Source organism: Ictidomys tridecemlineatus, chromosome 2, assembly GCF_052094955.1.
Source record: "Ictidomys tridecemlineatus isolate mIctTri1 chromosome 2, mIctTri1.hap1, whole genome shotgun sequence".
NCBI classification, from domain to species: domain Eukaryota; kingdom Metazoa; phylum Chordata; class Mammalia; order Rodentia; family Sciuridae; genus Ictidomys; species Ictidomys tridecemlineatus.
This window is the reverse complement of record NC_135478.1, coordinates 12,799,241-12,813,257: the sequence shown is the minus strand read 5'-3', so window position 1 is coordinate 12,813,257 and position 14,017 is coordinate 12,799,241. Positions and strand designations below refer to the sequence as shown.

General features: G+C 40.5%; 2 protein-coding genes across 2 annotated transcripts in view; both read right to left on the bottom strand.

The window, feature by feature from the left end:
* Positions 1–11,649, bottom strand: part of LOC101973937 (uncharacterized) — a 35,539-nt gene extending 23,890 nt beyond the window's left edge. The window contains exon 1 of the mRNA XM_078037728.1: positions 11,534–11,649. Coding sequence (XP_077893854.1) covers positions 11,534–11,536 — 3 coding nt within the window. The 5' untranslated portion in view covers positions 11,537–11,649. The remainder of the gene's footprint in view (positions 1–11,533) is intronic.
* Positions 1,513–11,673, bottom strand: LOC101974499 (uncharacterized). The gene is made up of 4 exons (XM_078037727.1): positions 11,534–11,673; positions 5,617–5,743; positions 5,353–5,410; positions 1,513–4,671 (listed from the first exon to the last, which is right to left on the bottom strand). The coding sequence occupies exons 1-4, from the start codon at positions 11,534–11,536 to the stop codon at positions 2,769–2,771; spliced, it is 2,091 nt and encodes a 696-aa protein (XP_077893853.1). The 5' UTR covers positions 11,537–11,673; the 3' UTR covers positions 1,513–2,768.
* Between the last annotated feature and the right edge of the window lie 2,344 nt (positions 11,674–14,017).

Genomic DNA, 14,017 nt, shown 5'->3' with positions numbered 1-14,017 from the left:
TTGGTCAGTCACCCTCCAGTTAGCCATTGATCTCCCTCCTTAATCCCCCAGACATCTTCTGCTGGCTGATATTGATGTCTTTTAACTTCAAGGACACTGAGCCTGGTGGCTAGTAAGTATCCTTAGTGGGCTCCTCTACCAAAAGGGCTGTGGCCACTAAGCCCCTAGGTATCCAGGCCATGCACAGGACATGGAATCCAACTGTTTAGAAAAGTAAGCCACAGACTGAGGAATATACCTCAGTTTTTGAGTGAAGACTCATGCCACACCTTGTCTCTCAGCTACATGCCAGGTGAATGGCTCATGTAAGTTAGGAATCTCCAAGGCTGTGGCAGACAAGTCCCTGAGCTTTAGAAAGAACCTGTTTTGGGCTAGGGTTGGCTCAGTGTTTCCTGGGAGGCTAAGGCAGGAGGATTGCAAACTAGACATTAGCCTGGGCAATTGAGACCCTTTATCAAAATAAGTGGGGCTGGGGATGTGGCTCAAGCGGTAGCGCGCTCGCCTGGCATGCGTGCGGCCCGGGTTCGATCCTCAGCACCACATACAAAGATGTTGTGTCCGCTGAGAACTAAAAAATAAATACTAAAAAAAAAAAAAAAAAAAAAGTGGGGCTGGGGATATACCTCAATTGTAGAGGATGTACTTAGAAAACTTAGAAAGTGTGAGGCCTTGGGTTCAAATGCAGAACTGCAAGCAGTACTGCAAAAAAAAAAAAAGGGGGGGGTGTCTCATTGAGTCATAAATTAGTCTCTAGGACTGACACAGCAATCTGATTTTCCTGCCCTTAAACTGTAAGAAATATTGTATAGATGATAGCTGTAATTAATTCAATAGGGAAGTCTAAGTTGAAATTACAATTGAAGAGAATTGCTACCCACTGAAAATGAATTTCATTCTTCTCAGATCTGTATCACAAAAGAACTCTATCACAGTATTATCAATATTTATCCAAAAAATTTCTTAAAGAAAAAGCTAATGTATATTAATCCTCATTTTGTTTCAAACATTTCTTAAATCTAAAAACGCATGAACAAAAACTGTTTTGAAGAAAATATACATCTATCGCTGTATCATGGGCATATACAAATATGTAAAAATGAATTTCACCATTATGTGTAATCATTATGTGCCAATATTATAGAAAAAATATGCCATCAAACTGTGAAAAATATAAAATCCATGTAAAAATGTCATTTTCCCCTGAGAAGAAACATACACATGTATACATGTACCTGTATATATAAAACTACAAATTGTAATATAAAATGAATTACATTCTGCCATCATGTATAACAAATTGGAATAAATAATAAAAAAGATACTATTACATTTGCACCCCCCCAAAAAAAAAACTACATATAAATGAAGCCTAATGGCATATTAGAAATACACATCAAATTGCTTTAGGGCCAACATGCTTCAAAATGTTAGAAGACATACTACCAGATTTGATTTAAAATATAGTACCTATTGAACTCAGATAATACAGCCTATCTAAACAAAACTCAGAAATGTTTCACCTCAGTCTTTATTTCAAAGAATCCAGATTAGAAACACACAATGCAGAGATTAAGAATGAATTACTGGTGAAAATAATATAAGTTTTGGGAAATCTCTAGGTAGTAGAGTTTCTGGAGACTTCTAAACTAATTATTTTGTACCAAGTTCTTCATATCAATTGCACATATAGAATTCTGCTACATGAGGAATTTTCATAGGCCTCTGAAACTATCTTACAACAGGAGAACTCTCTTCTGAGAATATTTCACATCCACAGGGTTTTAATCCACTGTGATTTCTTACATGTGAACCAAATGTAGATCATTGAATATGTCTTCTATTGCAGGTTCCACTGCATACTGTGTTCATTTATAGGAGTATCCTGAACCAAGAGGACAAGCATTCCCATATCCTTTGCAATAATAAAAGTTATTGCACCTGTATTCTCATGTTTGCAACAAAGTTTCTGTGATAATAAAGACTTCCCACTTTTCTGTATTCACAGTTACTCTCCAGTGTGTTCTTCCATGTAGTTGAAGCAATCTGAGAAAAAGACGGTTTTACATTGCTGACATCATTAAGGTTTCTCCTCTGTGTGAATTGTTTCATGGTATCAAAAGGAACTGTGAGGGGCTGGGGATATAGCTCAGTTGGTAGAGTGTTTGCCTTGCATATACAAGGCCTTGGGTTCAATCCCCAGCACCACATACACACAACACAACAAAAAGAACTGTAAGCAGTGAAAGCTTGCTCACTTTGTTTACACTCATGGAGTTTCTCTCAAAAGTGAATCCTTGATGTTTGAGAAGGTAACCGAATGGAGTAAAGGCTTTGCTGCTTTCTTCACACACACAGTTTCTCTCCAGTGTGCATTCCTTCATGTATTTTAAGTGTGGAGGAATCACTGGAGGATTTCCCACACTGCTTTCATGCCATGTTTTCATTTCACCGTGAATTCTTTAATATTGTTTGAGGGGACAGGGATAACTGTAGGCTTTGCCACATTGTTTTCATACACAGGGTTTTTCTCCGGTGTACATTTCACGTCTTCTGATTGTACAGGACTGAATGAAAGCTTTCCCACACTGTTTACATGTACAGAACTTCTCTTCCCTGTGAATTCATTCATGTGCTTTGATGGGGCTTGAAGAATTAAAGCCTATTTCACATTGCGTACACATATAGGGTTTATCTCCAGTGTTTTCTCAGGTCTTTTGATTGCATCAGAACGACTGAAAGGTTTCCCATTGTTTACCCATATAGGGTTTCTATCCCCTATGAATCCGTTCATGCTTTCTAATGGAGCTGGAAGAACTAAAGGTTTTTCCACATTGTTTACATATGTAGGGTTTCTTTCCACTATGAATTTGTTCATGAATTTGAAGGGAATTGGGAAAACAAAAGGCTTTTCCACATTGCTTGCATTCATAAGGTTTCTCTCCACTGTGAATTCGTTCATGGATTTTAATATAATAGGTAGAACTAAAGGCTTTTCCACATTGTTTACATACACAGGGTTTTTCTCCACTGTGGATCTGTTCATGTGTTTTCATGCATCTAGAAGTACTAAAGCTTTTTCCACATTGCTTACATATATAGGGTTTCTCTCCACTGTGAATTCGTTCATGTTTTCTAATGGAGCTGGAAGAACTAAAGGCTTTTCCACATTTCTTACACACATAGGGTTTCTTTCCGCTATGAATTTGTTCATGAATTTGAAGGGAATTTGGAAAATGAAAGGCTTTCCCACATTGATTGCATTTATAAGGTTTCTCTCCACTGTGAATTCGTTCATGGATTTTAATGTAATAGAAAGAACTAAAGGCTTTTCCACATTGCCTACATACACAGGGCTTCTCTCTACTGTGAATCTGTTCATGTTTTCTAATGGAGCTGGAAGAACTAAAGCCCTTTCCACACTGCTTACATACAAAGGGTTTCTCTCCATTGTGGGTTATTTCATGTATTTGAAGGGATCTGGGGAAATGAAAAGCTTTCCCACATTGTTTACATGTATAAGGTTTCTCTTCACTATGAATGCGTTCATGTGTTTTCATATGGTTAGAAGAATTAAAGCCTTTTCCACATTGCTTACATACATATGGTTTTATTCCACTGTGAATTTGTTCATGCATTTGAAGAGAACTGAGAAAAGGAAAGGCTTTCCCACATTGTTTACATGTATAAGGCTTCTCTCCACTGTGAATTCGTTCATGTTTTCTAATGGAGCTGGAGGAAATAAATTGTTTCCCACATTGCTTACATACATAGGGTTTCCTTCTAGTGTGCGTTATTTCATGTCTTTGAAGGGATCTATATAAATGAAAAGCTTTCCCACATTGTTTACAAACATAGGGTTTCTCTCCACTGTGAATTTGTTCATGGATTTTTATGTAATAGGAAGAACTAAAGGCTTTTCCACATTGTTTACATACACAGGGTTTCTCTCCACGATGAACTTGTTCATGGATTTTAAGGCGATAGGAAGAACTAAAGGCTTTTCCACATTGCTTACACACACAGGGTTTCTCTCCACTGTGAATTCGTTCATGGATTTTAATATAATAGGAAGAACTAAAGGCTTTTCCACAGTGTTTACATACACAGGGTTTCTTTCCACTGTGAATTTTTTCATGTGTTTTCATGTATCTGGAAGTGCTAAAGGCTTTTCCACATTGCTTACACACATAGGGTTTCTTTCCACTGTGAATCTGTTCATGAATTTTAAGGGAACTGGGAAAACGAAAGGCTTTGCCACATTGTTTGCATTTATAAGGTTTCTCTCCACTGTGAATTCGTTCATGAACTTTAATGTACCTAGAAGAACTAAAGGCTTTTCCACAGTGCTTACACACATGGGGTTTCTCTGCTGTGAGAGTTCTTTCATGCTTCTGAAAACCTTGGGGATCATGGAAGGCTTTCCCATGTTCCTTATATTCATATGGCTTCCCTCCATGTTCCAGATACTCATGTGCTTTGTGTCTAATATGAGCTGTCTGGGGCATGGCTAGGGATGAATCTGCAACGAGGACATCTCCACACACATGGTGTTCACTTGGTTTTACTCCAGAAGAACTTCTCTTGTTTATAAGAGGATCTAAGATCTGGCTGAATATTTCTCCATATTGATTATCTTCTTTCTGTTCCCAGAGTCTCTCAATCACTTGAATTCTGCAAAGAACAGAAACTACATTACTAAGGATTTACTTATTAATGATCTACCAGAACAACAGATTTTATGTTGCGTTTTATTGAGCTACATTCCAGTCCTGTTAAAGTTATTTTTCATATTTTGAAACAGCCTCTCAGTAAGTTGTTCAGGGGTTTACTAAGGTGCTGGCCTCCCACTTGTGATCCTCCTGCCTCAGTCTCCCAATCGCTGGATTTACAGGTATGCACTACCACTTAGCTTGGGGTTCTAAATACTCCTTCCAAGTAATGTATTTTTTTAATCCTGAAGATGTTTATCAAATTACAAAAGAATACTATTTATGTGAAATGCATGGGACAAAATTCAGATTGGATTTTGTGATATTTGCATATACACAGTAAGATACCTTCAAAATGGGTCCCACTTGAGGGCAATTTCATACATATCCAGTAATTTGTGTATGGAACACAGTATATAATATATATAATAAATTATCAGAAAGTGTCACTTAAGACATCAAATGGTTCCTATACTGGAACATTTTGGATCTTGAACTTTCCAACTCAAACTGTATGTATTGTTTTTAAAAAAAAAACAACAGATTAAATCATGGCATGTATATTTTCCTTCTCTTCATGACTTTTTTATACATTACTCCAAGATTTATGAGGTACATTGCCTTATCTTGTGAGTTCAATTACCGTAGATTTCTCCAGGAAATATAGTGATCATCGATGGCCTGATTTTTCCAGTTTTTTCCTAAAATGCAGACCCAGAAACATCATTGTCAGTTCAATATTACATAAAAATTATCAGTGTCTTGTAGATCTGTTGAATAATGTCATCATGCCAGTATAGTCATCAGAATGTGAACCTTCCATATTCCAGATCATGGAACAGAACTGATAGGCAAGTAACAACCATTCTCTGATTGACAAAATGAGGGAAAAAAATGTCACCCTTACCTATAGTGGTCAGGTTCCAGAAGGTTTCTTGCATCACATCTTTGAAGAGCTTCTTCTGGGAAGGATCTAGCAGAGCCCACTCCTCCAGGGTGAAGTTCACAGCCACATCCTCAAAGGTCACCAACTCCTAAAATATCCCACAGGTATTCCAAGGAGGAAAATGAGACATACTGCAGACCTACACTCAGGTTGTGAGAATCTCATATGGTACTGTGTCTCCCAATACTCCAACACCTGGGTGTCACACTCTTAACTCTCCAGCCAGGCTCACATCCTCTCACATCAATTCTGATGCTGGATCATATCTACTTGTTAGAGTAACAGAAAGAACAGGAACTCTGGCTGTGCTTCTGGGTCACTCCAGTTCTCTTTGTACACTCATCTCTAGCCCTTCTCACCACAAAGTCCAACATGTACTAAACGTAATATCAGTAGCTGTTATGAGACAGCATATTCTTAGAAATACTTGAGGAAAAACTTTGATCTTTGTTGATATCTGGGAACTACTGTTAGTATGATCCTCACCAGCATAACTGTAAAGAGGGAATTGTGTTCCCATGCAGGTTATCCCAACAAAATTCAGCCTGTTTAAATCCTGTTGCTCCTCTACATGTTTGTGAGACTTTGACATGCTCTTTAGATGTTGCCTATCTCATTATCCCCTGAAACACGCCTGGGTGATGAATCTTTAGTGAACTGGATCAGATTTTAAAACTCTTTTTTTGGCTAGGGATATAGCTCAGCCGGTAGAATGCTTGCCTTGCATGCACAAAGCCCTGGGTTCAATCCCCAGCATCACAAAACAAAACAAAACCTCTTTTTACAACTCCTTATTTAAAGAATTAAGCACATCCTTTGGGGTTGCACTAAGGGACCACAACTGGAAGCCTGTATGTTAGTTTCTGTACATCCACAAGAATATAATAGTAAATAAGACTCATGAAGGATAACTCAGTATACTCATAGGTAATCATTAAGGTTTTTGTTGGAGAATGTCAAAGCTGAATAAAATAAGGGGAAAAGTGGTACATGTTCTTAGAAAGATTTCAGTGTCACCAAGGTTTCACCTCTCACAGGACCTATAAAAATTGCAAAAATGCCAAAAACAAGTCCTTTTCCTAGGAAAACAAAAACTAGGTCATGCCTGGTACAGTGGCACACTCCCATAATCCCATTGACTTGTATGTAGTGAGACCCTGTCTCAAAATATTTAAAAAAATAAGATAAAGGAATAAATTTTGGGCCTGGTTCGGTGGAGCATGCCTGTAATCCCAGTGGCTCAGGAGGCTGAGACAGGAGGATCACGAGTTCAAAGCCAGCTTCAGCAATGGCAAGGCACTAAGCAACTCAGTGAGACCCTGTCTCTAAATAAAATACAAAAATAGGGCTAGGGATGTGACTCAGTGGCCAAGTGCCCCTGAGTTCAATCCCTGGTACCAAAAAAAAAAAAAAAGAAAGAAATTTTGGGGCTGGGGATATAGCTCAGTTGGTAGAAGGCTTGCCTTGCATGCACAAGGCCCTGGGTTCAATCTCAGCACCACAAAAAAAATTAAAAAAATAAAAGTTTTAAAAAGGGCTTAGGATGTGGCTCAGTGATTTAGGGCCTTTGGCATCAACTCAAACCAACAAGAAAAAAAAAAGGAAGAAAACAAAGGCAAAAAACTAATTTATGAAAGCCTCTGGGCATAATAAACCTCTAACAATATTTAAATTTGTTGGAATAAGAGAGTGATAATTTTATTGTTCTTTTAAATTAGGAAACACTCTATTTTCTTTTTTATTTTTTAGTTGTAGTTGGACACAATACCTTTATTTTATTTATTTTTATGTAGTGCTGAGGATCAAACCCAGGGCCTCGCATGTGCTAGGCAAGCGTTCTACCACTGAGCCACAACCCCAGCCCCAAGGAAACATTTAATAATTACATTTAAGTAATTTAAGTAATTACCTTAAATGTAAATGTTCTGCAGAAAGACTGGCAGAAAACAAGCTATTAATGAGGGTCAGGACACCAATATCTGAAAGCAATACTTTATTCATGGTGTCACAGCCCAGAGAGATAAATCCCAAAGTCTGAGCACTGAGCACAGCAGGGCCATTACTTTATATAAGCATGTTTGGGGTACATCAAGGCAAGGGAGTTGGTGCAATTTCTATTGGAAGGTGCATTCTACATTTAAAAAAATTTTTTTTGAAATTGTAGATGGACAGAATGCCTTTATTTTATTTGTTTCTTTTTATGTGGTGCTGGGATGGCATGCTAGGCAAGTTCTCTGCCACTGAGCTACAGCACTAGCCCACATTCTACATTTCTTATATGGATGCAAGCTTGTCAACTGCCCAAGGACTCTTAGCTTCTACAACTTAGGGACTTTTACTACACCAAGCCTAAAGTAGGATTGTTCTGTCTCTGTTGCTTGGTTTATTGTTTCTGCCACTGTAGTTATCATTTACAGGTACCTGTTAGCCACCACAAGCCTCTATGTTTAAATGTCAGTAAGCTGAGTTTCTGTGTGTCCACAGGCAAAAACCACAGCCTGACAGCTCTTAAACTGCCAAAGTTCCCATTTGCTGTACCACAATACAGAATCTTTACCAATTCTGTCTTGTTCTGAGCTACAAGACACACCTAAAGGAACAAACCTAAAGGAACACAAATTGTGGGGAGCAGATGAGCCCATAGTCATCAGCTGATCCTGCATTGTGGCAAAGGCCAAGCCTGGGAAATATTCCTTGCCAAAGGCGAGGATGTGAACAGTCTTGACACTCGGCTCTGACTTCACAGACTTCAGTTATCAAATGTTCCAGTACAATGCTTTTTCTGGGTACAGCAGTTTCTAGCTCTGTAACTTTTTAGCGCACAAAGAAGCCTCTTAATAACTCACAAGCTTTGAATTTGAACACTTTACAATGCCCCAATAGTTAAACTTTCTGATTAGGAGTCCCTATATAATAAATTTGCAGAGCTAGTTCTGGGTCACTGTTCCTCCATCAGAAGGCAGTGTCCCACCTGGCCCCAGCATTGCTTAAAAATGTGTCTGTTTTTTTCTCTCCATCTCCAGTCCCCAGTACTCAAGATCCTTTGTTGAAGTTTCATGGGCCGCAGCAAGAAATCATAGTCAGTTGCTCACTTTCCATACTGAAAGACCATACTGAAATGAAACCAGACATCAAAAGCATAAACATAGCTGGAAAATGTCCAAGAAACTGCACACTCCATGGCTGAGTGGCACAGGCATTGAAAGAAACAATACCAAATAAATTTAAGTATTTTGAAATATGTGAACATGAATCAACATGTTAACATCACTTGTGGGATACAGAAAAAGCAATGCATAGGGAGAAACTTAAAACAATGAATGCATGTATTAGAAAAGAAGAAAGACCTTAACTCAACAGTTTAATGTACCACATTGAATAACTGCCAAACCAGAGCAAGATAATTTTAAGTAAAGCACAGAAAAATAATTTGGAAGAAATCAACCAGTTTCTGGAAAGAAACAACCCACACTATCTCACTGAGGAAAGATAATCAATGTAAATAAACCACTATGTATTACAGAAACAATAGCAACTCAACAACAGGGAAAAGCAGGCTCACTGGTCTCTTTGGCTAATTCTCACGTTTAATAACACCAATCATCACAATTTCTCCAGGTAATAGATGTTAAAGTACTTCTTAATAATGTATGAGTCCTATAGGGCCATGATACTAAACTAGATAGACATTATAAGAAACAAAATAAATAGATATATAGATAGATAAAGGAATGACTGAGGTTCTCTAAAGAAAGAAAGAAAGAATTGGGGATGTATCTCAGTGAGAGTTCCCTGGGTTTCAATCCCAGTACAGAGAAGGAGAGAGAAGACAAAGAGATTTTATGAATAAGGATGAAAAAATCTTCAACAGGGTCTGGGGATAGCTCAGCAGTAAAGCACCTGCCTAGACAGATGAGGCCCTGACTTTGATCCCCAGCACTGCAAAAATAAATATATAAATAAATAAGAAAAAAGCCCACAACAAATAATGGTATATTACATCTATCCTTATTTAAACACAACAATCCAACAAAATCCAAGTAGAAATTCTTACAAGTATTTTTCAAAAATATTTTGTTGTCAATAGACCTTATTTTATATATTTGTACATGAGGCTGAGAATTGAACCAGTGCCTCACACATGCTAGGAAAGCATCTACCACTGAGCCACAACCCCAGCCCCTACTCTAAAGAATGACCAAACATTAAAAAGTCAACTCATGTAATTGATCATCTCAACAAGATAAACAACAAAAACTCTTAAGATCAAACCAATAGGTACAGAGAAACCATAAGAAATAATAATGATAGACACTGAGACTTAGATGAAACAAATAGAAAATGACTTCTCACACGTGCCATTATTGCCTACCTACAAAATCTCAAAGAACCAACAAAAACTCCTGCAATTAACACACAGGACCTTAATATGCAAAAAATCCATGATTTTTCCATATATCAAGTATAAAAAAAAATCAATGTCAAATTAAAAACAACACCACTGAAACCGAACAAAAAGTTGGACTGTTGAGAGCCACAGCCGAAGGGGCCCCAGCAAACTTCTAGCTGCCAACTGATTGGCTCCTCTGCGATGACGCTCATTGGGCTGTTTCCCGGCCTTTCAGACCACGGAGCTCCTCATTGGGGGACTTTTTTGGCTCCGCCCATGCGACCCAGCCAATCGGCCTCAAGAGCTGGGGGAGTGGGGGAGGTTGAGAGCTTGTGGGAAGCCCTGGTGGCAGTTGGGCTTTGAAGGTTTTCCTGAAGAGCTGTGTGGTTTGGCATGTGTGGTTCTAAAAATAAAGTTTGTTTCCTTTGACAAGTGGCTTCTGAATTGTGCCCAGCCAGAATGCGGCATTGGACAAAGAGACAGAGAAACAATTTCAGAAAAATGAAGGATCACTTAAGAAAAACGCTCAAGGGCAGAGGTAATCAATGAAAGCAAGATACATCTTAGGGCCTCGGAGGCTCAGAGAAAGGAGGATCTCAAGTTCAAAGCCTGCTGCACCAACTTACTGATACCATGTCTCAAAAGAAAAAAGAAAAAGCGCTGGGGATGTATGTAGTTGAGTAAAGTGTCCCTGGGTTCAATCCCCACTACAAAAAACACGGAGGTGGGGGACAGGCAGTGCTTGGGGATGTGCCTCAGCGGTTAAGGACCCTGAGTTCCATGCCGGCAGCGAACTAAACCCACCACCCACCCACCCAAGGCTCACGTCAGGGTGAAACGTCCTAGATCTAAGACGATGCTGCCACCCTCCATCCTCCCTTCATCCGCCACCTTCTTGGTACTCCCCTTTGCTCCCCTCTAGAAAGAGAAGTCCTTTCTGCCACCCACTGAGGGGTCTGCAGCCCTCACAGCGGGGCTCCCTGCTCTGCGGTTCTCTTAAATGCAGCTGTGCCTCCCTCGATCCGCATTTTCTAAATCAACGTCCAGCGGCGCTCATTTCCAGTCAGGGGGCCCCGGCAGAAGGGTCTGCAGCTCTGTCCGCCTCCTGCCCCCACAAGCCCCGGGCTGAGGGTCGGTCGCGGATTTGGGAACCGGCTTCCCCGGTTTTGCAGACTTGGAGTAACCGGGGACCCGAGGAGCAGGGGGGCTGGGACGCGCACACGTCCCTCCCAGGCCCCGCCTCACCCGCGGCGGGAGTCTCCCCGCGACCCTCCCGCCGCCACCGCAGAGGGGGAGACGCGGGCTGCGGGGCCGCGCTGCCCACAGACCGCTCCGGCCGGCAAAGCGCCGCGCAGGACCCGGGCCCGGCCGGACTCCGACCGCAGTCGCCGCAGCTGCCGCCGGAGGCCCGGGTCCCTCCACAGCGACTCATCCGTCCCCTTCACCGCGACCCGCTCCCCTTGCGGGAAGGGCGCCCTCCACACTCACCATTGCCCGCCTTCTGGGGTTCCCGGGGTCGCCTCAGCTCGCAGAGGGCGGAGGTCACAGTGACGAGGCTGAGCCACTTAGAAGTTCTCTTCAGAGGACCCGCTGGACACACTATGGCGGCCCAGGAATGAAGCCGATCCGAAGTGGAAGGTTTCCATCTTCTTCCAGCTGCGCTCCTGATTGGACAGTTCCTGCAGCCCCACCCCATGTCTCTGATTGGCTAGTGTTCCAAGCCCCGCCCCTGAGTCCTGAGTGACAGCAGGATAGAACCTCTACCTGGCTGAATGGAACCCAAGAGGTGGTTTCCAACTACAGCCCTTACCTGCCTGAGCTTCTTACCAGGGCCTGCACCTGAGCTAACGGGAGGGATAATTGCACACGTCCATACAGGTCCACTCTCCGAGGTGTGGAAATACCTATATAAACTAAATATAGTAAATAATATGTGAGATAATTTTAGAAAATATAACTTTTAGGACTAAGGATTGAAACCAGAGCCATTTAACCATTGAGCCCCATGTCCAGCCCTTTTTTTAAAACACTTTTATTTTATTTATTTCCCTTTTTTAATGTGATGCTGAAGAGCGAACCCATGCTTAGGCTCTATCACTGAGCAACAACCGCAGCCCCATAAAATACAACTTTAAATGTAGCTACAATATATTTATATTGCTAATTACTATTAATCACGTAGGACAGAAGAGGCTGGACGCTCAGAGGAGTTTTCAGGAAGCAGGTTCATTGGCTGCAGCTGGCTGGTCCGGAGCTGGTGCACTCCATGCATTCTGGTTGAGCCACCTTTTGGGGGTCCCCTAACCTGTATGGCTGCTGCCCATGTGGGTGACCATGCTGCTTCCTGGAGGGAGACAGTTTCATGTCCATTGTTTCCATGTTTGTTTTTCTTTCCTCCTGTCAGGAGTCCCCTTTCCTTCCATCTGTTCACATAAGCATAAAGGACATCTTTTTCATGGCTGTGACCAAAAGACTTTACAAAGTCAGTTTTAAATTGATCCATTTTAGAAGAGGAAAAGTTTATTTGGGACTTATATTTTCAGTCCACAGACACTCCTTAGGCTCCATTCCTTAGGGCGCAAGTTGATGCAGAACATCATGGCAGAATTGTGTGGTTGCAAAAAGCAGCTGGGTTCAATTCCCACTACCTCTCCCACACAAAAAGTTTCCTAGGCAGAGTAACAATGATTGAGTATATGCATGAAAAGTACACCAAATCATACTTATCTAAAGATAAAACACTCTACAATTAAAAGACCCATGTCCTTGTTAGGGTTAAAAGAAAAAAAAAAGGCCCAAATACAATGTTAAGTATTTAAGAGTGTAACAAACAATCAAAGGCTTATACCTGAGTTTAGGATAACTTGGTGTACTCTACCGAAATTTACTAGAGTTTGAAGTTAGCCAAAACCTACAAGCCAGGGGTTGAAAGCAATTTCAACCCTCTTTCTGCTCAAACTCAGAGAATCTGATTTTCACAGCTACCATTATAGATATTCAAATATCCACTTATCAATAACAGTAATAACCAAAAGAATAAATAAATAAAAAGAGGGAAATAGGGATTATCAATGAAAAAAGAAATGAACTGAGAGAAGCCATTCCTGAGAAACCTGAGGTTTTGACCTTAGACACAGACTGTCAGGCAACTGTCTTAACTATGCAGAAAGTGGTAGAGGCAACCATAGAAAAAGAGCTAAAGGTCACCAGGACGATGATGTATGAATAGCGTGATATCAGTACAGACTTAGAAGTCATCAAAAGGATCACATAAATATTTTGCAGGTTCAACGTAGAACAACTTACATAAAACCATCACTATAGGTGTTCCATGTCACACTGGAGCAAGGAGAAGAAAGAATCAACAAAAATGATGCCTTTTAGGAAAAAGTTATATAGAGAAGCGAAAACATGTGAGAGTGTTCACATAAAGAATGCTAGTAAAGGCTGGGGATGTGGCTCAAGCGGTAGCGCACTCGACTGGCATGTGTGCGGGTTCGATCCTCAGCACCACATACCAACAAACATGTTGTGTCCGCCGAGAACTAAAAAAAATAAATATTAAAAATTCTCTCTCTCTATCTCTCTCTCTCCTCTCTCACTCTCTCTTAAAAAAAAAGAATGCTAGTAAAGAATTACATAGAAGTACAATAAAAACTTTATGCTTTCTTTATTCCTATCTGCATCAACAGATGTTGCTTCAAATTGATCATATCAGCAATCTATCTGGTAGTTATACCTAATGGATAGATAAAACAAATTACAGCAGTTATATATGGCATGGGAAAGAGAACTGAGAACAAACGAAGACACGTGAGGTGTTTGTAAAATAGTACTCTGTTGTATACAGATATGGGGGAGGTACTAGAGGTTAAACTCAGGGACACTTTACCACTGAGCTACACCTCCAGCCCTTTTTTATCATTTTTGAAACAGAGTCTTGCTAAGTTGCTAAAGCTGACCTTAAACTTG